The following is a 23,726-nucleotide window of genomic DNA, read 5'->3' on the forward strand; positions in this document are numbered from 1 at the left end:
ATGTGAAAATGTATGTTTTTATTATTGCCGTTTGTGTATTTTACTATTAGTCCGTGCTCCCTCTGCTGGTTTAACTTGGAACATAAACCCTTTGTAACAAACCAGTAACTACATATACAATCACGTTTAGTTTGGATGCATTTTGTTGTTGTTGAAAATGTGAAAGTTGGTGTAGGCCTAAATTGTGCCAAAAACAAATAGTGTAAGGCGTAGTAATTGTTAGGAAGCATGTAATTCCAATTTAGGTCTATATTTTCATGACTCATAGGCTACAGTTGAAACTATAGTTAGAGAGGGACAAATGACTGATTATTTGGTAGGCAATTCGTTTCACTAGATTTGTGAAACGTAGGCTACATGCATGGTCATATCCTTTATGCCAATCCAGCCAGACTGATTAGTTGCAGACTGGCTTAGAGAGCTCTGCATGTTAAACTCAACAGCCAAATAGGCTTGCATTAGCATGAAAAGGAGAGTTGAAATGAGACTCCACTGTGCAAGGTAATTAGTTGGAATGGTGTTCCCTGGCTTGCCTTTCATCATGGCGAGAAGCTGAGGAATTAATTGTCTACCTTTTCTGTTCTCGCCTGCTATGTGGAGCAGCAGCCAGGAACAGCAATGGAAATGGCCACATCCACTGGTAGGAAATGGTGACAGGGATCATCCATGTGCAAAGAGACCATCATGATGTTGGAATTCTGTGGACATTCAATAACCAAGAGTGAAACATCTCCCCCCCAAATCTGTAGCCCTATCCTGCAGTCACATAACTGTGGCCTCATGGGTGGAATGTTATTCATATTTTTCAGAATTAATAAACATTATTTCAAAAACCCGCAGAAAATCCGGTGTTTCTATGTAAAACGGTTAAAAAATACATATATCTCAGTCTTCTGTGATGTAATATTGGGGTGAAAACTGAATACATTTCACCGCTATATCTGACATGGTCCAGGTATCTTCTTTTTTTTAAGCCCATTTTGTTTCAAAGTAGATTTGTTTAAGACTACCAAGAAACACTCTGTGTGACCCTATTTTAGCCCACTGTAGTAAAATGTTAAAGGTACTGTGCAGTAGCCCCCCCCCCTCAAGGTTTTTTCTCATGATCAATTTAGTACCAACAAACCACTGGTATTTGATTTGATCAACAGTGTGCCTATGGAGAAAGATAATCAAAGGGTAGGTGAGTTAGTGTCCTATGGGACGCTGTGGTAGTGATGGTTCGGAGCCAGATGTGCCAGTCTTGCCGCCCTGGCCTGGCCCCTGCCTGTCTCTGCCCTGTTGAGTTTGTGTGTTAGTCTAAGCTCTGGCTGCCCAGCGCCCTGGCTGCCCAGTCTCATAACCCAAACTGACACGTTGATGAATGTATGATGGAGGGAGCAGGATCAGCAGCCCCCAGCTGTGGAAAAGCTAGTATTCAGACACAGACTCATGTCCCATTCAGGGGAAAGTGGGGGTTGGGGGGGGGGGGGGGGGGGGGGGGTCAGTGGATGCCAGACAGCCCAGAGCAGGGCACCAGCTAGCTTAATTTGTGGATCTGTCTCGCAGAGTCTCAGGTCAAACTATATCTTAGAGAGCATTCGCAAGGCCGGAGACACTCTCATTGAAGAATGACAGAGAATAGATCAGAGGCTGCCGCTGAGACAATGATGATGATGATTGTGGTGGTGGTGACAGGGACTGTAGGCTAGCCTAGCACTGCTGTTCATGTGTAGATGTGCGTTTTAATTCTCTGTCGCTCCGAGAGACGTACTAGGAAAAGAGGGAAATGGGGGAGGAGGGAGAGGTTTAGAGACCACTCCCTGTCTTCTATGGGGTGAGTGCCCTTCTTGCTCTGTGTCAGTGGGTATGTAAAGGCAGAGAGAGGGAAAGGCTGAGGTCTGCCACCTCTCCCACTCTGTTGTTGGTAGCTGGCTGATTGGTATCGTCCTCATAGGACTGTGACCCCAGCTTTCATTCCAAGGTCACAGGGTTTCAACTTTGATTAGAATTCCAGCAAAACCACAGGAATTTGGGGCCAAGTCACCACTTACTAAGTTAGAAATGAGCTTCCCGGCGATTATGTTTCAATGCGGAGCGGGAGAGTTTTGAGAGTTTAGCTAGTGACATAGCTTGGTTAGTCAGCAGATCTGTACGTAGTAGTGATCGTCGCTCTCCCTGTGTTGTCGATGCACAGATAGCTCGCTGCGGGAGTTTAAGCCTATCACATGCTTTCACTTTAGCGTGCAGATCTTTCCCCCATCCCCTTTGTGCAGTTGCTTATTTGAAGTCTGCTGGTAAATGTTATGAAAATTGACATGCCGCAGAACGTTACAAGCATCCCCTTTGCATTATTCAAAGTAGTCTATGTGAAAAGGAAATGAAAATCTAGTGTTCACTGTTCAGGTTCTTGGAGGTATTGATTTGTGAAAGCGTGTCATAGAATAAGCTAAGCCAGGGAGAGGTGGGACTTGGAATACGGCAGAATCAATGTGAGTTTGATGAGAGCAGACAGTGAGTGTGTGTTAGCCAGATCTCGGTGGAAGCGGGAGGGATATGGGATCCCTCTGATGTGTCTGTCTGGTGAAATGGTTCACAGGTGTGCTGCTCTGGCTGTTTGGTTTGGTGAGGAACAGATGGGTGCGGGTTGAGTTCTGACCGAGCTGAAGTGACAGGTTAGAGGTCAGGCTGAACAAAGCATTCACAGGCAAAACATCAGTGGGACTGTAACGCTACTGCGTGTGGCCTATTTCTACAGGCTCTATTCTGTGCTTTCAACATGTTCTTTGAAAACGTTGGTATGGGGACAGAGAGAGAGATCAGAACGAGGAGCAATTTATTCCGATTATTTCATTAGTCCAAGTGTGCATCATTCCTCGATTCCTCAAAAAACTCTGGCAACATTCAAGGCTGCAAGGACCACTCCCACTCTCAGTCAGATCTTGGAGGACAGTGTGAGTCTTTGGAGGACAACTCACGTTTTAACGTGAGTTGCTGCTAGTGTGCTCAGTGTTTTGAGGGGGAGTGAGTTTTTGGCTGGGGATGTGCTGCTCTGTGCTGACAGAAGGCATTTCCGTACAGAGTGTTATGCGTGTGCGAAGGCCTTCTTCCAGCAGGCAGTTCTGTTGTTGCTCTGTGTTTGCTGTCAGTTTGTGTAGAGCAGCTGCCTGTGGCTCTGACTCTGACAAGCAGGTCCTGTGCAGTACATCCAGCTCTATCTAGATGCTGTGGTTTGTGTTGGGCCTAAGTATTGTGTGTCTCTGCTTGCTATTTGTTCCATCTTTAAGGAGACATTGTCCCTGGATGGAGTAAATGGAACAGAATACGAGCTGTTGGGAAGTTGTGTTTGTTAAGATATTCATTGTATAATCATTTCTGGTTCGTAAAGGCTCATTTTCATTGTGTCTTCCTCATGTAGTGAGAGAGTCTATTGTCTCTGTCATGGATATGGTATGGGAGAGTCTATTGTCTCTGTCATGGATATGGTATGGGAGAGTCTATTGTCTCTGTCATGGATATGGTATGGGAGAGTCTATTGTCTCTGTCATGGATATGGTATGGGAGAGTCTATTGTCTCTGTCATGGATATGGTATGGGAGAGTCTATTGTCTCTGTCATGGATATGGTCTCTGTCATGGATATGGTATGGGAGAGTCTATTGTCTCTGTCATGGATATGGTATGGGAGAGTCTATTGTCTCTGTCATGGATATGGTATGGGAGAGTCTATTGTCTCTGTCATGGATATGGTATGGGAGAGTCTATTGTCTCTGTCATGGATATGGTATGGGAGAGTCTATTGTCTCTGTCATGGATATGGTATGGGAGAGTCTATTGTCTCTGTCATGGATATGGTATGGGAGAGTCTATTGTCTCTGTCATGGATATGGTATGGGAGAGTCTATTGTCTCTGTCATGGATATGGTATGGGAGAGTCTATTGTCTCTGTCATGGATATGGTATGGGAGAGTCTATTGTCTCTGTCATGGATATGGTATGGGAGAGTCTATTGTCTCTGTCATGGATATGGTATGGGAGAGTCTATTGTCTCTGTCATGGATATGGTATGGGAGAGTCTGGCACAGCGCATGATTTGCTTTTCCCATGACTTCTGTGCAGCAGAACGGCAGAGCTTCGAGGTGGCAATCTTTCTGTGTGTTTTTATGTGATGCCTCCTCTGGCCTGGTTGCCTGGTGATTCCAGCAGCTCTCCTCCATGTCCCCACCCTGCTCCTTCCCCACCCCCAAATACCGCTCTGTTTGATTGTGAGATGAGAAGCCATTGGTAAGCTCAGACTCAACCCATGTGACACCAGTGGACATGGGCAGATTGGAAACCCGGTTTGGGGGGGGCATTTAGGGCCTGTGGGGACTTCTGTAGCGGCAGCTTTTGTGCTCTCCCACCGCTCCCTCCCCTATCGTCCCAGGCCATCCCACCCCAGCCCACCCCACCCCACCCCAGCCCACCCCGCATACCAGCCTGTTTGGGGGTGGACATTGTCCAGGCCCTTAATCCTATTGTTTTGGATAGTATCCCCCCCATACCCAGTCCATTTGGCATGGCATTCTTTGGAAGAACAACAGACTGGTTCTTTATCACAGACATGGTCTTCTAGCCTTTCATCATGGCATGTTACATTACACTCATGGAGCCAGGGCCCAATACTGTCCAATGATCCCACTGGGCACAGACGTCAATTCAACATCTATTCCATGTTGGTTCAGTGTAATTTTATTGAAATGATGTAGAAACAATGTTGATTCAAACAGTGTATGCTCAGTAGGATATCTTCAACATTGTGTATAGACTACAGTCTACAGTATCTAAAGGATTGTTATTGCTGAATGGGTACAGTACAGTTACTGCACAAAGGGAACAGCACATATTTTAACTGCCCAGTTGCCCACCCTCTTCTATTCGTTTCAATGGGAGCTTTTCAAAGTGAAAAATGTATGGCCATTTTTAATGAAGGCTTTCATGTTCTCTGTCTTCTTTCCTCTACTTCAGAGAGGGGGGAGCATGGTTTAGTGTAGATAGATAGATAGATAGATAGATAGATAGATAGATAGATAGATAGATAGATAGATAGATAGATAGATAGATAGATAGATAGATAGATAGATAGATAGATAGATAGATAGATAGATAGATAGATAGATAGATAGATAGATAGATAGATAGATAGATAGACAGTTAAGAGTTTGGACACACCAGGGTTTTTCCCGGGTTTTTCTTTATTTTTACTATTTTCTACATTGTTGAATAATAGTGATGACATCAAAACTATTAAATAACACATATGGAATCACATAGTAACCAAAAAAGTGTTAAACAAATCAAAGTATATTTCATATTTGAGACTCTTCAAAGTAGCCACCCTTTGCTTTGATGACAGCTTTGTACACTCTTGGCATTCTCTCAACCAGCATCATGAGGTAATCACCTGGAATGCATTTCAATCAACAAGCGTGCCTTGTTAAAAGTTAATTTGTGGATTTCTTTTCCTTAATGCGTTTGAGACAATCAGTTGTGTTGTGGCAAGGTACGGGTGGTATACAGAAGATAGCCCTATTTGGTAAAATACCAAGTCCATATTATGGCAAGAACAGCTCAAATAAGCAAAGAGAAATGACAGTTCATCATTAGTTTAAGACATGTCAGCCAATCTGGAAAATGTCAAGGACTTTGAAAGTTTCTTCAAGTGCAGTCGCAAAAACCATCAAGCACTATGATGAAACTGGCTCTCATGAGGACCGCCACTGGAAAGGTTACCTCTGCTGCAGAGGATAAATTCATTAAAGTTAACTGCACCTCAGATTGCTGCCCAAATGAATGCTTCACAGAGTTCAAGTAACAGACACTTCTCAACGTCAACTGTTCAGAGGAGATTGCGTGAATCAGGCCTTCATGGTCAAATTGCTGAAACAAACCACTACTAAAGGACACAATAAGAAGAAGAGACTTGCTTGGTCCAAGAAACATGAGCAATGGCCATTAGACCGGTGAAGTCCAGATTAGAGATTTTTGGTTCCAACCGCCGTGTCTTTGTGAGACGCAAATAGGTGAGCTGGATGATCTCTGCATGTGTGGTTCCCACGTGAAGCATGGAGGAGGAGGTGTGATGGTGTGGGTGTGTTTTGCTGGTGACACTAACATTGATTTATTTAGAATTCAAGGCACACTTAACCAGCATGGTTACCATAGCATTCTGCAGCGATATGTCATCCCATCTGGTTTGCGCTTAGTGGGACATTTGTTTTTCAACAGCAAAATCACCCACAACACATCTCCAAGCAGTGTAAGGGCCATTTGACCAAGAAGGAGAGTGATGGAGTGCTGTATCAGATGACATGGCCTCCACAATCACCCAACCTCGACCCAATTGAGATTGTTTGGGATGAGTTGGACAGCAGAGTGAAGTAAAAGCAGCCAACCAGTGCTCAGCATATGTGGGAGCTCCTTCAAGACTGTTGGAAAACCATTCCTCGTGAAGCTGGTTGAGAGAATGCCAAGAGTGTGTAAAGCTACTTTGAAGAATCTAAAATGTTTAACACTTTTTCGGTTGCTACATGATGCTATATGTGTTATTTCATAGTTTTGATGTCTTCACTATTTTTCTACAATGTAGAAAATAGTAAAAACTAAGAAAAATCCTTGAATGAGTAGGTAGAGAGAGAGAGAGAGAGAGAGAGAGAGAGAGAGAGAGAGAGAGAGAGAGAGAGAGAGAGAGAGAAATGAGATAGACGGAGAGAAGCATTGTGCACTAGATGGAGTAACGATTGGAAAAGCACTGGGCAGAGTTGCAGCAGAGTTGGCCTTTCTAACACAACAGAGAGAGAGCCCACCGTGTAGGTTGACGGAGCGAGAGAGTATGGGCCGTTCTTGGTCACGGAAGGGAAGCGGAGCATCGTCCGGCTGGCTGGCGGAGGGCTGGCAGCCCCTTCACAGATGGCTGTAGGTACAGCGACACACTTGGCTGATAACCAAAGTACGTCAAATGGCCAGATGTGCTGTCTGCGGCTGCCCCAGGGGGAGGGAGAAGGGACGGACACAGTTCACAGTACAGAGAGAGACTGGGCCAATCAAGGGAATCAACAGGAATGGAAATGACCAGCACACATCTTTACGTTCTGCTTGCTGTCTTTCCTCTCTGCCTGCTTTTCCTTTATCTATCACCCTTTCTCCTTTATCTATCACCCTTACTCCTTTATCTATCACCCTTACTCCTTTATATATCACCATTCTCCTTTATCTATCACCATTTCTCCTTTATATATCACAATTTCTCCTTTATCTATCACCCTTTCTCCTTTATCTATCACCCTTTCTCCTTTATCTATCACCCTTTCTCCTTTATCTATCACCCTTTCTCCTTTATATATCAACCTTTCTCCTTTATATATCACCATTTCTCCTTTATCTATCACCCTTTCTCCTTTATATATCACCCTTTCTCCTTTATATATCACCCTTTCTCCTTTATATATCACCATTTCTCCTTTATCTATCACCCTTTCTCCTTTATATATCACCCTTTCTCCTTTATATATCACCCTTTCTCCTTTATATATCACCCTTTCTCCTTTATCTATCACCCTTTCTCCTTTATCTATCACCCTTTATCTATCACTTTATCTATCACCCTTTCTCCTTTATCTATCACCCTTTCTCCTTTATATATCACCCTTTCTCCTTTATATATCATATATCCCTTTCTCCTTTATCTATCACCCTTTCTCCTTTATATATCACCCTTTCTCCTTTATATATCACCCTTTCTCCTTTATATATCACCATTTCTCCTTTATCTATCACCCTTTCTCCTTTATATATCACCCTTTCTCCTTTATATATCACCCTTTCTCCTTTATATATCACCCTTTCTCCTTTATATATCACCATTTCTCCTTTATCTATCACCCTTTCTCCTTTATATATCACCCTTTCTCCTTTATATATCACCCTTTCTCCTTTATATATCACCCTTTCTCCTTTTTCTTTCACATCTCTTCGTTTTCAGTTCTTTCGTTTCTGCTGGATCACTGACGAATCACCTAGTTGGTGTTGCTCAGTCTATCGCTGGCGTGTGTGTGGTCAACATTACCCTCAAAGACTCAGATATTGCTGGCTTTGATGGTGTGATGGAGCGTAGAGGGAACGCTGACACCAGATCACTGATTCAACTGGCCTCTGGGTCCTCCATTCGTGCTGACGGGAAAATGCAAAGTTAAAGAAAAGAATGTACCCCAGGGCACAGTTCAGATACTTTCCCAAATACTACTTCATCCCATGATTATCTCTTTAGTGCATTTTGAAACTATAATGGCCTCATGCTTTCGTCACTGTCATAGCTGCCCGAAATAGAAACGAATGTAACTTTATGTTCAAAGAAAAATGAGATTCTTCGTTTTTTTCTTTGACTTTTCACTCGTCTTCATATATATTTCTTTGATAGCCAGTTGGTTATTATTTTTTCAAGGCCTCATTCATGACTACATAGACCAGGCTTTCAGTCCTTTAAAACCACTCCTCACTTCAAAGCCTGAGGCACATGGGTATAAACAGCTCTGCCTGACTGCTCTTAGAACTGACCCTTCTTTTCAGAGCGAGTTAGAGAGAAAGGGGGAAATGAAGGAGAGACCGAGGGGGGGTGGAGAGACCCGTGGGCCTCCGTGGTGCTCTCCGAGGTCGTGGAGGGTGCAGGGGAGGAGGAGGGGAGTGCAGAAGGGTTGCAGGGGTGCACCCGTCTCCTCTAACCTGTCTCCTCACATTGAGCATTGGCACACACACACGCAAACACACGTGCAGGCACCCCTCGTCCTCCATGATGGGCCGTGGCAGCTGTGCGCTCAGGCAGGGGCTAGCAAAAGCTCTGGCTTTTCAGAGAATGCGCCTCAGAAAAAGGGCAAGACCTGACCTTTAGATATATGAAAGCTTGTCCTCCATCTCCGGCACTGCAGGACTGTTGTTCTTGCCTCGTTAACTTCCTGAAATAGACAGAGTCAGGGAGTTGAGGCCTGGCCTCCGCCCTAGTAGCTGATATGATGCTTATTGGCTTGCAGACAGTGTGGTCACTAACAGTGATGCTTGGCTATTTACATAGCTTGTTTTGGATGTTATGTGTATTTGCAGATCTGGTTTCAAATGCATTTGAAATGATTTCAAATACTTTAGCTGGGCTTGATTGAGCTTGCCTGGAGCAATGGAAGTTATTGAATCGTGTAAACTCGCCCATCGAGCACTCCAGGCAGGCTAAAGCAAACCCTCAAAGTATTTGAAAGATTTTAGAGTTGTACCCAGGTCTGGTTATTTGTGATCATACTCACTGTAAATATCCTTGAAGTCCTTATGTTGCATAGGCTGTGAACCAGACTGTGTGGAGAGCTGAGTTGGCTGCTTGGCTGGTTTCCCTCATTACCTCAGCAGTTATGTCACCAGACAGTCTCTGCCATGTTTAGCGCACATTGAGTTGAAAACTCTATACCCTCCTCAAATGGTAGGTGTAATTGACGTGAGTTGGTGTGTTGGCGTGTGGCTGTGGCTGTCTGCTTGATATGGGTCTGTTGCTGTGGCCTCTCCTGGATTCTGTGAAGAGAGTGGGAGGGTCTTCCAGAGAGGGAGCTACTCCCCTGTTCAGAGAACCACCAGTTAGTTCATTGGAAAAGGAACCAAGCTGCTAAATGACTCTGCACCACGGCCCTGTCCTGGTCTTCAGCTCAGTTTCAACCCCCTCCCCTGAAATATCATGCCCCTTGTCACCTGGGGAAGCATGTGTGCCATGATCTGCCCCATCCCTATGTTCTATGTGACAACAGAAAGGAATAGGAGGAGGTGGAGACAAGGAGTAAGGAAAGGAAAGGCTAACCACACGTGGGTATTGATTGTTTGCTCTGGTGTGTGAGGGATAAAGAGCTTCAAGATAGGGGCTGTTGTCCCCTCCACGACTGGCCATCTCAGAGCAGAGCAGGGAGTGGGAGTAGCACTAGTCTCTTATCATTATCCGACACATTGACTCAATGGCGCCCCTACAACACATTCTGTCTGTCAGTCCAATCTGCACTCCAGCAGACAAGACCAGGCTAATAGGCCAGCCCACTTCCCCGAAAATGCTGCTGCTCAAAATCAAACATGTTTTGAAAACACCTTGCCTGCCTCTCTGCTGATTGGTCGCTGGGTGACTCATCGGGTATGACTGGTTCTTCTGTGGTCGGGGTTCACCGCCCAACGAGGCAGAGACACAGGGGCGGGCTATGGGTGTCTGTCACTCAAAATACCTGCTGGGCTTTGTGGGCACACGCACACATAGACACACCCACTGTATTTGGTTCATTCCTGGCAGGGTGTTGAGACCAGACTGGGCTGTACAGTTTCTCCAATGGGTGGGAGTTGTACCGGCGTACAGGCGTAGCTCCATCAGTATGTTGGAGATTAGTGCAGAGCTGTTGACCCCTGGGTTCCTCCTTGGCCGCTGGCGCCTGTGTTAAAGCACACCCATAACCCCAGGAAATGCTCCTCCATAGTGGACTGGACTGGACTGGTTGGTGCTTCTTGATGTCTATGAAACCACAACCTATTGACAGATAATGCTATTCCAACTGGATATGTCTCTCTTTTTTCTTTCTCTTTCTCTCTCTCTCTCTCTCTCTCTCTCTCTCTCGCTCTCTCTCTCTCTCTCTCTTTCACTGTCTCTCTCTTTCACTGTCTCTCTCTTTCACTGTCTCTCTCTTTCATTCTCTTTCACTCTCTCTCTCTTCTCTCTCTCTCTCTCTCTCTCTCTCTCTCTCTCTCTCTCTCTCTCTCTCTCTCTCTCTCTCTCTCTCTGTCTCTCTCTTTCATTCTCTTTCACTCTCTCTCTCTCTCTCTCTCTCTCTCTCTCTCTCTCTCTCTCTCTCTCTCTCTCTCTCTCTCTCTTTCTCTCTCTCTCTCTCTCTCTCTCTCTCTCTCTCTCTCTCTCTCTCTCTCTCTCTCTCTCTCTCTCTCTTTCACTGTCTCTCTCTTTCATTCTCTTTCACTCTCTCTCTCTCTCTCTCTCTCTCTCTCTCTCTCTCTCTCTCTCTCTCTCTCTCTCTCTCTCTCTCTCTCTCTCTCTCTCTCTCTCTCTCTCTCTCTCTCTCTCTTTCACTCTCTCTTTCACTGTCTCTCTCTTTCATTCTCTTTCACTCTCTCTCTCTCTCTCTCTCTCTCTCTCTCTCTCTCTCTCTCTCTCTCTCTCTCTCTCTCTCTCTCTTCACTCTCTTTCACTGTCTCTCTCTTTCATTCTCTTTCACTCTCTCTCTCTTTCTCTCTCTCTTTCTCTTTCACTCTGTCTCTCTCTTTCACTCTCTCTCTCTCTCTCTCTTTCATTCTCTCTCACTCTCTCTCTCTGTCTCTCTCACTCGCTCTCTCTTTTCTCTCTTTTCTCTCTCTCTCCCTGCCATCTTCAGCACAGTATCATGGAGGGCATGGATGATTTAAAGCCTGCTCTGCTCATAATATTGAAAATGAAACAAGTGCAAAGCCATTAAAATACTTTCCCAATGACAATCATATTAGGGTAATACAAATGTGCCCCTTCGCAAATGCTATTACTATCTGTCTGCAACCCAGTTAATTTACAAACCATGTATTTTCTCTTTGATTGTTTATTGCCTTATTCCCTCTGCTTGGTATCTTTGTCTTGTTCTACTTGTCTGTTGATTGTTTGGTCTGGGTCGATAATTACATTTCATTGGAAAATGTTAGACTGATCCACAATCTGATTATGGTCTATGACAGTTAATGGTTTCTTCAGAAATCTTTACATGCCACAGGTCCTTTATTGGTCGATCTTTAGATTGAATTATGGTGGGTGATATGTTGTCTATGTGTGTCTGTGTTCGTGTGTGCATGTGTGTCCTCAGTCTGTCTCTCTCTGGGGTTTTGTAACCTGGCACAGCAGCCTTTGATCAGCTCTTGCAGCACTGCAAGAACTGCAAACATGCCACCTCAATGTGCACACACACACACACACACACACACACACACACACACACACACACACACACACACACACACACACACACACACACACACACACACACACACACACACACACACACACACACACACACACACACACACACACACACACACACACACACACACACGATTATATCATATATCGTTAGACTGCCTTGGTGTCTGAACGTTTAGGCCTATGTATCTATAGATACAAACAATAACCTGCTGTCCTGCATCTCGTTAGGAGTGAGTGGGAGAGAACCTGCAGTGGAGGTCGGTACTGTCGGGTCGGTACTGTACAGGGGTGATAAGCAGAGAGAAGAAAGGCAGGCTTCTTATCAGGTGTGTGTCCCTGCATGGCCTCGCTGTGTTTGCCTGGTGTTCTGAAGCAGTAGTTAAAAGAGAGCCGTTTTGAGAGGGATGGTGGGGTTAAATGCCTAGTGTAGCAGCAATGTTACGCTTTCTCCCTTTCTATTTTCTCTTTCCATCTTTCTGTTTCTGTCTCTCACTCTCTCTTGCACTGTCTCGCTATGTTTCTGTCTCTCTCTCTCTTGCTGTCTCTATTAGAGTTTGACCGATTAATCGGAATGGCCGATTAATTAGGGCCGATTTCAAGTTTTCATAACAATCGGTAATCTGTATTTTTGGACACCGATTTGGCCGATTTTATTTCATCTTTATTTATCTAGGCAAGTCAGTTAAGAACACATTCTTATTTTCAATGATGGCCTAGGAACGGTGGGTTAACTGCCTCGTTCAGGGGCAGAACGACAGATTTTTACCTTGTCAGCTCAGGGGATTCAATCTTGCAACCTTACAGTCAACTTGTTCAACACTCTAACCACCTGCCTCTCATTGCACTCCACGAGGAGACTGCCTGTTACGCGAATGCAGTAAGCCAAGGTAAGTTGCTAGATAGCATTAAACCTATCTTATGAAAAACAATCAATCAATCAATCATAATCACAAGTTAACTACATATGATTGATGATATTACTAGTTTATCTAGCGTGTCCTGCGTAGCATGTAATCGATGCGATGCGTATCATTGCTCCAATGTGTACCTAACCATAAACATCAATGCCCTTTCTTAAAATCAATACACAGAAGTATATATTTTTAAATCTGCATATTTAGCTAAAAGAAATCCAGGTTAGCATGCAATATTAACCAGGTGAAATAGTGTCACTTCTCTTGCGTTCATTGCACGCAGAGTCAGGGTATATGCGCTAATAGCGTTTCAAACGTCACTCACTCTGAGACTTGGAGTGGTTGTTCCCCTTGCTCTGCATGGGTAACGCTGCTTCGAGGGTGGCTGTTGTCGTCATGTTCCTGGTTCAAGCCCAGGTAGGAGCGAGGAGAGGGACGGAAGCTATACTGTTACACTGGCAATACTAAAGTGCCTATAAGAACATCCAATAGTCAATGGTTAATGAAATACAAATGCTATAGAGAGATATAGTCCTATAATTCCTATAGTAACTACAACCTAAAACTTCTTACCTGGGAATATTGAAGACTAATGTTAAAAGGAACCACCAGCTTTCATATGTTCTCATGTTCTGAGCAAGGAACTTAAACGTTAGCTTTCTTACATGGCACATATTGCACTTTTACTTTCTTCTCCAACACTTTGTTTTTGCATTATTTAAACCAAATTGGACATTTTTCATTATTTATTTGAGGCTAAATTGATTTTATTGATGTATTATATTAAATTAAAATAAGTGTTCATTCAATATTGTTGTAATTGTCATTATTACAAACAAATTTTAAAATTGTCCGATTAATCGGTATCGGCTTTTTTGGTTCTCCAATAATCGGTACCGGCGATGAAAAATCATAATCGGCCTGCCTGCCTCTCTCTCTCTCTCTCTCTTTCCCTCTCCCCCTCTCTCTCACTGTCTCTGTAGAGAGGAAGTTGGGTGCTGTGCTTTGTACAATTGCCCTGCTCGTGATTTTTCATTAATAAGAAAGACTGCTCAAATAGAGCTCATGCTGCCATCACCCTGTACCCCTCTCCTCTCTCCCCCCTCCCTCTCCCAAGGCTAGGGTTGCAAAATTCTGGGAACTTTCAATAATCTATTGAAATGTGTCTAATAAATAAACAGGCAGAGGTTAGGCTGTGGCAAAATGAAACCATGCCAAAGGTGCCTCATAGAAGTGGCTTTTTATAGCGTCTGCACTTTACATGTGAATAACAAGCTGTAATCTATTATCTAACCGCTGCTGAGCGGCTGCTTTGTTTTTCGTTTAGATGTGTGTTCATGGCCACCACCTAGGTAGTAGACTATTTGTTATTCATTATAAAGAACATTTGGAATGCATTGGCTACAAGTGACCTTATGGATTTGTGTTGTAGCATGTGTGTATGGTAGCTTGTCCGCCAGCAGTAGTTACCTGTAGGTTGAACAGGAACTTTGTTGTGTACTGAGGCTGTGGCCCGCTAACTAGCTGTCCCTGCCTGCCTCTCTGAGGAATTATTCTATAAATAAGCTGAGATGGGAGCTATAAAAGTGGACCGGGTGGTCAATAGTGAACTAGAGTAGTGTGTGTTTATGTGAGACAGTGGGGGAGCGACAGGCCCTAGCACCCCCTCTAAGGACCGTTCCAGGCAGACAGACTCACAAGGCCAGGCTGAATGACATGGCTTATTGGCTCACTCCAAACAGACAATATGTTCCCTTCACTGCTGCATTCATTTTCACCTCCAGTCCCCTGAGATGTTGGCTTGTTCTGCGCTGCTTATGGCACAGGAGAGGCTCTGCTATGGGACCTGAAGGACGGGTGTGGATAGACGGACAGACAAGAGAGTCAGACACCCGCCACGGTGTCTCTCTCTCCTGGAAGGGGGGTGGATAGCGATGACCCTGATGCTGAGTAGAGTGGACAGCAGAGAAGGGTAGGGTTTGGAGGGGTTCTGCTCCCTCTCTTCTCTCACGCCACTGTCCCCATCAGAGCCGAGGGGAGCTAATGCTTTGTCTCGACGGACAGAGGTCAAGTCATTAACCAGTGATCTGCCCCCCCATGCGCTCTGATGATTCCTACAGATGCCTTAATGTCCTGGATCATCCCTAAGAGACAGACAACCCTCAGATGGGCCTCTGGTGATCTCTTGCAGACTGCACATGGACTCCTTGTCCAGTGTCCAGCTTGTCCATTCTGCTGAGGGGGATGGTTCAGGACCATGGACATAGAGTTCCAGGTCTTAACTTGGACATAGTTTCTGCTACATTCACAGAGGGTTAGCTCTGAGAAGGGTCCCACTATGACTGAGGAAGGGTTGTGTATTTGATTCCTCCTCTCTCCTCTAGATAAGAGTGCTGCACGGCATGTTGTCATGCATACTACTATACAGGCCTTTATTAAAACGGCCAAGCACACAGGACCTAGTCAGATCAAGAGGGCCTACAGCCTTTCTTTTCCCCTCCTTCCTTCCATCCTCCCTCCGTCGGCCTCCCGTGCACACTTTTAGGGAAAAAAGGTTATATTTTACCTTTATTTAACTAGACGAGTCAGAACAAATTCTTATTTTCAATGACGGCCTGGGAACAGTGAGTTAACTGCCTTGATCAGGGGAAGAACGACAGATTTTTACCTTGTCAGCTCAGAGATTTGATCTTGCAACATTTCAGTTACTATTCCAACGCTCTAACCACTAGGCTACCTGTCTAAATGTATTTTTGGGGCTGCCCCATAGAAGAACCCTTTGAAGAACCCTTTCTGGTTCCATGTAGAACCCTTTCGGGTTCAATAATGAACCATGTTGATTCCATGTAGAACCCTTTCGGGTTCAATAATGAACCATGTTGATTCCATGTAGAACCCTTTCGGGTTCAATAATGAACCATGTTGATTCCATGTAGAACCCTTTCGGGTTCAATAATGAACCATGTTGATTCCATGTAGAACCCTTTCGGGTTCAATAATGAACCATGTTGATTCCATGTAGAACCCTTTCGAACCATGTTGATTCCATGTAGAACCCTTCAATAATGAACCATGTTGATTCCATGTAGAACCCTTTCGGGTTCAATAATGAACCATGTGGATTCCATGTAGAACCCTTTCGGGTTCAATAATGAACCATGTTGATTCCATGTAGAACCCTTTCGGGTTCAATAATGAACCATGTTGATTCCATGTAGAACCCTTGCCAAAGAACCCCTTTGGAACCCTTTTTTCTAAGAGGGCAGAATAGAGTTGATCCTCCCAAAAAGCAGATGAACCTTTGAAAGAGGACATAATCCCCCCTGAATACATTGAACATTACCATTTCAGCATACTGCCTCTGAACAGGGGGAAATGCCACTGTGGTATGCTGCTTAATTGCAGTGCACTAAACACACCATGCTCTTTAAGGTATTTTAAATAGAGAGGCAGGCTACTCAAGGCATTCCAACATTGTAAATGTCAAACAATGGGCCCTTTACTGTTTTCTGTTTGGCACAGAGTTCAGAAATTCAAATAAATGAGGGCATTTGGAAGCTTTGTAGACTACAATGTTGGTTTAAATATAAAAAGCCAACAATTAACAACAACAAAAAGGGAGGTGGTTGTTTCGTGTTCATGGTTCAGATTTGAAACCGTTTTGAAGTTAAGTGGCGATTCAATGCGGTGATGAATGCGTTCTGACATTCCAGTGAGGTACTATTGTGCACATTGTTGCCTATGCATGTTGTTCAGAGATAACGTTCCAGCCGTTTGACCCCATTCTGTTTGTTCATTTAAATACTTATCTGTCTCTAAGTCAGTTACTCTTTATTCGACCCTTCAGTTGTGTTAACTGTAACTTTCCCGGCTCCCAGAGTTGCCCTAGTGAGTCATGGATACGTTCAATTCGCCATGTTTCGTAAGTATTTCCTCAGAATATATCTCAGTTCAGATTCCCAAGTATTTCCTCAGAATATATCTCAGTTCAGATTCCCAAGTATTTCCTCAGAATATACAGTTTCCCAAGTTAGACAAGTCTCCTGGCTGGCGCCTACATTTCTCCATGTCGCTCAAGTTTGGACACCTATAACAGAACAGTAACAAACAGGAGTCAATGACGAATAACTAACGTCAGTTTGAGGGGAATTTCAGATGGCGATGGCGCTGCTATGGAAAGAGCCGTTACAATTTCATCCTAAAGCCATAATCCCAAAGCTGCCTGGCTGATGCAGTTACTGTTGGTCATCCCTAATCATAGTGCTATAATCCTGGAATGTTCCATCACCGTCAGAACAGTAGGCCAATGCTCCATAGTATCTTATTCTCCTCCCATAGGCTCTCAGTCAGTCCCACGCAGCAGCAGCAGCACCGGTGACTAGTGACTACGGTGCCCAAATTATTTTGAGCAGCAAAGTGCCCAGCTAAGGAATCGGTGGGTAATCCAAGTGACATCTGGCCCTGGTGTCTTATGTGATTAGCTGAGTGCCTTGCTCCTAATAGCCCATCGGACAGTCTTCATTACTCCATCCATCCACACGTTGTTGCAAAGCGGCCTGGTGGGTCTAAATTCTACAGCGGCCGTCCACACAGACCAGTCCGGGGTGGGGGACAGAGAGGGGTGTCTAGGGCTATAGGGGAACAATGCAAGACGAGTAGTTTGATTAAGCTTGATTCTAGCAAGTAGCCCCTGGTAATATGCTTGAAGGGATAGTGTGGGGTTTCGTCAATGAAGCCCTTTAACTGCTTCTCCGGAGTCAGATGAACTCGTGGGTACCATGGTTATGTATCTGCATCCAGTATGTAGGAAGTTAGGGGTAGTTTCACGAGCCAATAATAGCTAACTTACCACAAAGACTGGAAGTCTTCGGGTACAGCTAGCGTGCCAAGGGCAAGGGCCTCATTGCCAAAATCCCGAACTATTCCTTTAATCAACAAGCCTACAGGCGTCGGCTTCAGTGTGCAGCATTAAGGTTAAGACCAGATGACCGTTAGGATGACCAGTGTCCCTGGCTATATCGGGTCAGACAGACATTTGTTAGGAGGGAAGGGAGTAGGAAGAGGAGGGAGGAAAGGAGATGGAGGAGGATGAAGAGGAGGAGGAGAGAGATTGGCAGTGAATTAATAATCTATCAGAAGTCAGAAGTCGAATAATGACAGAGTGACTAAGCACGTCTCCTCCCTCCGCTCCCTGTCCCCAACAACACTCCTCCGAAATGTTGGGGAAATGTTCTACTCATTAGCTCCTGGATCTCTGCACAGCCTCTTCTCTTCAGAGTCACTGTGTGTTTAGTCATCTATAAGGAGACAGGAAAGCATGATTGTTTTTAGCGTTAGGCTAGGGCTATGTCTGGTACTGTATATACTGTACTCACTGTGTGTTTAGTCATCTATAATGAGACAGGAAAGCATGATTGTTTTTAGCATTAGGCTAGGGCTATGTCTGGTACTGTATATACTGTACTCACTGTGTGTTTAGTCATCTATAATGAGACAGGAAAGCATGATTGTTTTTAGCGTTAGGCTAGGGCTATGTCTGGTACTGTATTCACTGTGTGTTTAGTCATCTAATATATGCCATTTAGCAGACGCTTTTATCCAAAGCGACTTACAGTCATGTGTGCATACATTCTACGTATGGGTGGTCCCGGGGATCGAACCCACTACCCTGGCGTTACAAGCGCCATGCTCTACCAACTGAGCTACAGAAGGACCACACATCTATAATGAGACAGGAAAGCATGATTGTTTTTAGCATTAGGCTAGGGCTATGTCTGGTACTGTATATACTGTACTCACTGTGTGTTTAGTCATCTATAATGAGACAGGAAAGCATGATTGTTTTTAGCATTAGGCTAGGGCTATGTCTGGTACTGTATATACTGTACTCACTGTGTGCATGAGTGGGTGTGTTTTAGGATTTTGAGTATGTGTATGGATATTGTTTATGTTTACAAATGGCATTGTGAGTGTGAGGGAAGATGTACACAGTGGTAGCTCTTAAATGTGCTAGTACACTAATTTGTGGTACATGGGAGACTGTAAATATAGCAGTACCGAGGCCTGCATGTAAGCAAGCTTGTGCTGCAATAATAATTTCAGTGCTACAAACATCATTGCTAAAAAACCCTGTTTGAGCTGGTTATTTTTGTGCCGTTCTTTGCTTCTGAGGCAGCCGATTCCCACGAGCTCAGTGCCTCACAGTTTACCGGTTTTGATTTGTTGTCTTCAGGATCTGAGGTTAAGATGGAGTTGAAATGCTTCTCTGTTGTTTGGAAAGTAGATGAAGGTTTTTATCTCTCGCTCTCTTTCTCTGTACCAACAGATGCAGGGTCTGGGTTGTCATTTTGCTTTTTGCGGAGGAAATTTCTATCATTCCTTGAAACATTTTGGTGCACATTTCTGTATTCCTCTGATGATTCTCTGAGCTCCCTATGAATGAGTATTCGCAAGAGCTCTGTTTACATTAGTCCAGATGGGAACAGAAGAGAAATGGTATTTCCTCTGAATATATATCATATCTATATAGTCATCATTCATACACAAAGTTCCTGTTTAAACCTTATATGTATCCTATAATGAAGCACGTCCCAATACTGGATTTAAGTGATAATGCTGCACCTGTGTTTGGAGGATATGTTGGCACGGGTGTTGCCAATATATCCTACCCTATGGCTTTGAGGGCATTATCTCTTTTATTCAACGGGTTACCAACATATTCAAGTAATGATTGACATATTTTCATTAAAAACGTTATTTTGATTGATTTATTCATACTATTTCATCCTTCCCAAGCCGGCTGGTCGTTCAGTCTTTTTGTTCTGTGTCTATGGACGCAACCCAGTCATTCAGTCTTTTTGTTCTGTGTCTATGGACGCGACCCAGTCGTTCAGTCTTTTTGTTCTGTGTCTATGGACGCGACCCAGTCGTTCAGTCTTTTTGTTCTGTGTCTATGGACGCGACCCAGTCGTTCAGTCTTTTTGTTCTGTGTCTATGGACGCGACCCAGTCGTTCAGTCTTTTTGTTCTGTGTCTATGGACGCGACCCAGTCGTTCAGTCTTTTTGTTCTGTGTCTATGGACGCGACCCAGTCGTTCAGTCTTTTTGTTCTGTGTCTATGGACGCGACCCAGTCGTTCAGTCTTTTTGTTCTGTGTCTATGGACGCGACCCAGTCGTTCAGTCTTTTTGTTCTGTGTCTATGGACGCGACCCAGTCGTTCAGTCTTTTTGTTCTGTGTCTATGGACGCGACCCAGTCGTTCAGTCTTTTTGTTCTGTGTCTATGGACGCGACCCAGTCGTTCATTCTAAACGTTCCATTGCCATACTGGCTGGCAATGTTCTTATCCCTTGCTTGCTAGCTAGCCAACTGCGGCTAATTTACAGTCACGTCAAACAGTGCAGACAGAATAACCATAGTAGCTGCATCTGTTTAAGCTGTTTTCTAGTGACATTTATTTGGATACATCCATAACAATGAGCTAATGATGCACGATTTCGCCTGGTATAGAAAATGTCCTCTCTCGTTAGGACACTTGTTCAGAGGAGCTAGCCAACAACACAGCTAACACAATAACTTCAAACTGAAGCTGGAAAGACTGCAAACTAGCTGCACTTTGTTGCATTTGACCTTTTTTCAATTGACATTTCTTTGTATATACCATAAAAATTACGCCAGCTGATTCATGATTTCGACTGGCTGAGAAACGCTGCCTGCCTTTCTCTCTCGTCCCCTACTTGTTCATTACTATGGGACAGTTGGAGATCGAATTTGAATATTGAAACATTGTTGCAAATGTCGGAGAGACAGACAATAAGGTTAATACAAATCTCCGCTGTTGAAAACTAAATGTTGGTCTAAAAGAAATGTGAGAGAATGTCTAGATGATTTTTATAGTGGAGATCAAGTTTCTAACTTCCCTGCCTGGGCTGATGAGACAGTGGATTGCGCAGTCAGATGGAACAGAGTAAATAGGCATTTTAACGTCATAGATTTAGCCGGTGGTAACTTGTGGAATAGACACCGTCTGGAATGTGCTTCTAACCAATCAGCATTCAGGATTAGACCCACCCGTTGTATAAATACTTTAAAAACATATATGCACACTCTCTCTCTCTTACCACGAATAGCATACATGATACTTAATAATGAATAGTTGCCTTAAACTGTGAAATAACTCATGTGAATCTAAGTGTCCAGTGTACGTGTCGGTTGAGTGAGGCATTGATGTGTCAGCATGGGCCTAGCTGAGCGCTGTAACGACCAGCCCTGACCTAAGCTCTCTTTATTTAAAGACGCCGCTCGTGTTTCAAGCACTGTCTCACATTCCTACCTCTCACTTTTTATCTCTCCCCCTCCCCTCCTTTTTTCCAGGTATGGCCTCGCAAGTGCAAGTCTTGTCCCCTCACACTCTCCAGTCAAGTGCCTTCTTTAGCGTGAAGAAGCTGAAGGTGGAGCAGAGTTCATACTGGGATATGACAGGGTACGGCACGCACAGCAAAGTCGTCTACAGTCAGAACAGCAAGCAGCAAGTGTCCCACGCCACCCCTCTTGGCATCAACTCCTCTCTGCCCTACGAGCAGCCAGCGCTCATCTTCCCGTCTAGCGCGGGGCACATCGTGGTCGCCTCGGCCAGCAGTACCTCGGGCACCGCAGGGCCTCTGGGGCCTCTGTTGGGCTTGGCCGGTAGCAGTAGCGGCAGTGGAGGCGGAAGCGGAGGAGGAAGTGGTGGAGCCGTCCACAACCTGACCCGTCGCAGCACCGTCAGTCTGCTGGACACCTACCAGCGATGCGGGCTTAAGCGCAAGAGTGAGGAGCTTGACAACAGCAACAGCAGCGTGACGATCATCGAGGAGCACGGCAGTGGCACAACGATGATCCAGAACGCAGCCAGCGGGGCCGCTGTGGCTACGGCCACGGCAACGGCCACATCGACAGCCACCTCCAAGAACAGTGGTTCCAACAATGAAGGGGACTACCAGTTGGTGCAGCACGAGGTGGTCTGCTCCATGACCAACACCTACGAGGTGCTAGAGTTCTTAGGCAGAGGCACCTTCGGCCAGGTGGTCAAGTGCTGGAAGAGGGGCACCAACGAGATTGTTGCCATCAAGATCCTGAAGAACCACCCGTCATACGCGCGCCAGGGCCAGATCGAGGTGAGCATCCTGGCCCGGTTGAGCACGGAGAGTGCAGATGACTACAACTTTGTGCGTGCCTATGAGTGCTTCCAGCACAAAAACCACACGTGCCTGGTGTTCGAGATGCTGGAGCAGAACCTGTACGACTTCCTCAAGCAGAACAAATTCAGTCCACTGCCGTTGAAGTACATCAGACCGGTCTTGCAGCAGGTGGCCACGGCCCTGATGAAGCTCAAGAGCCTGGGCCTGATTCACGCTGACCTGAAGCCGGAGAACATCATGTTGGTGGATCCCTCCAGGCAGCCCTACCGCGTCAAGGTCATCGACTTTGGCTCGGCCAGCCACGTGTCCAAAGCCGTGTGCTCCACCTACCTGCAGTCCAGATACTACAGGTAAGATCCGTTTCTATCACCTTGAATTAACCAGGAAATCCCACTGAGGTCAAAAAGCCTCTTTCCCAAGAGAGATCTGGCAGTTGGTTTGATAAAAAATAGGGTTTGAAAAGGTTTAGATGGGACAGCTCTGTGCCACTCTCTATCTCTCTCTCTCTCTCTCTCTCTCTCTCTCTCTCTCTCTCTCTCTCTCTCTCTCTCTCTCTCTCTCTCTCTATCTCCCTCTCTCTCTCTCTATCTCCCTCTCTCTATCTCCCTCTCTCTCTCTCTCTCTCTCTCTCTCTCTCTCTCTCTCTCTCTCTCTCTCTCTCTCTCTCTCTCTCTCTCTCTCTCTCTCTCTCTCTCTCTCTCTCTCTGTCTCTCCCTCTCTCTCTCTCGTCTCCCTCTCTCTCTCTCTCTCTCTCTCTCTCTCTCTCTCTCTCTCTCTCTCTCTCTCTCTCTCTCTCTCCCTCTCTCTCTCTCTCTCTCTCTCTCTCTCTCTCTCTCTCTCTCTCTCTCTCTCCTCAGTGTTAACCCTCCCCCTTTCCGCTGTGAGATGGGGGGACAGTTAAAACTCTGAGGCTTGCTGAGAAACCAGCTGCTTATCGTGTTTAATATGATAAAACACCCATGTTGTGGTGCTGCTTTGAAGATTAAGAAGGCAGGTCTGTTGAGTAGTGTGCTGCTTTACAGTGTGGCGGTAACAGCGCCACAATGACAGCACCAGGGAAATATTTGCCGCAGAGACATTTTCGGTCTCAAACACTAGTTTCTGAGAAAAATGTGTTTGATGTTGTGTTATTAGAAAAAAAAGCCAGAGAAACCCCTCATTGAGGAGGGACTGTAGACATGTAGAGGGACTGTGAAGATGTAGAGGGACTGTAAACATCTAGAGGGACTGTAAACATGTAGAGGGACTGTAAACATGTAGAGGGACTGTAAACATGTAGAGGGACTGTAAACATGTAGAGGGACTGTAAACATGTAGAGGGACTGTAACTGTGAACATGTAGAGGGACTGTGAACATGTAGAGGGACAACATGTACATGTAGAGGGACTGTAAACATGTAGAGGGACTGTGAACATGTAGAGGGACTGTGAACATGTAGAGGGACTGTGAACATGTAGAGGGACTGTGAACATGTAGAGGGACTGTGAACATGTAGAGGGACTGTGAACATGTAGAGGGACTGTGAACATGTAGAGGGACTGTGAACATGTAGAGGGACTGTGAACATGTAGAGGGACTGTAAACAGACTCCCGGACCTCTCCCCCCGCCCCACCAAGGCTCCCATTTTCCCCGGGATGGAGATGTGGGGTCAGGCTGAGTT

The 23,726-nt window shown here is 45.1% G+C and overlaps 1 protein-coding gene across 10 annotated transcripts in view; it reads left to right on the forward strand.

Annotated features, from left to right (window-relative positions):
* Positions 1 to 23,726, forward strand: part of LOC124002775 (homeodomain-interacting protein kinase 2-like) — a 98,665-nt gene that overhangs the window by 1,380 nt on the left and 73,559 nt on the right. For all 10 annotated transcript variants that reach the window (XM_046310505.1, XM_046310530.1, XM_046310538.1 and 7 more), the window contains exon 2: positions 21,259 to 22,414. In XM_046310505.1, coding sequence (XP_046166461.1) covers positions 21,259 to 22,414 — 1,156 coding nt within the window. The remainder of the gene's footprint in view (positions 1 to 21,258; positions 22,415 to 23,726) is intronic.

Source organism: Oncorhynchus gorbuscha, linkage group LG02 (assembly GCF_021184085.1).
Source record: "Oncorhynchus gorbuscha isolate QuinsamMale2020 ecotype Even-year linkage group LG02, OgorEven_v1.0, whole genome shotgun sequence".
NCBI classification, from domain to species: domain Eukaryota; kingdom Metazoa; phylum Chordata; class Actinopteri; order Salmoniformes; family Salmonidae; genus Oncorhynchus; species Oncorhynchus gorbuscha.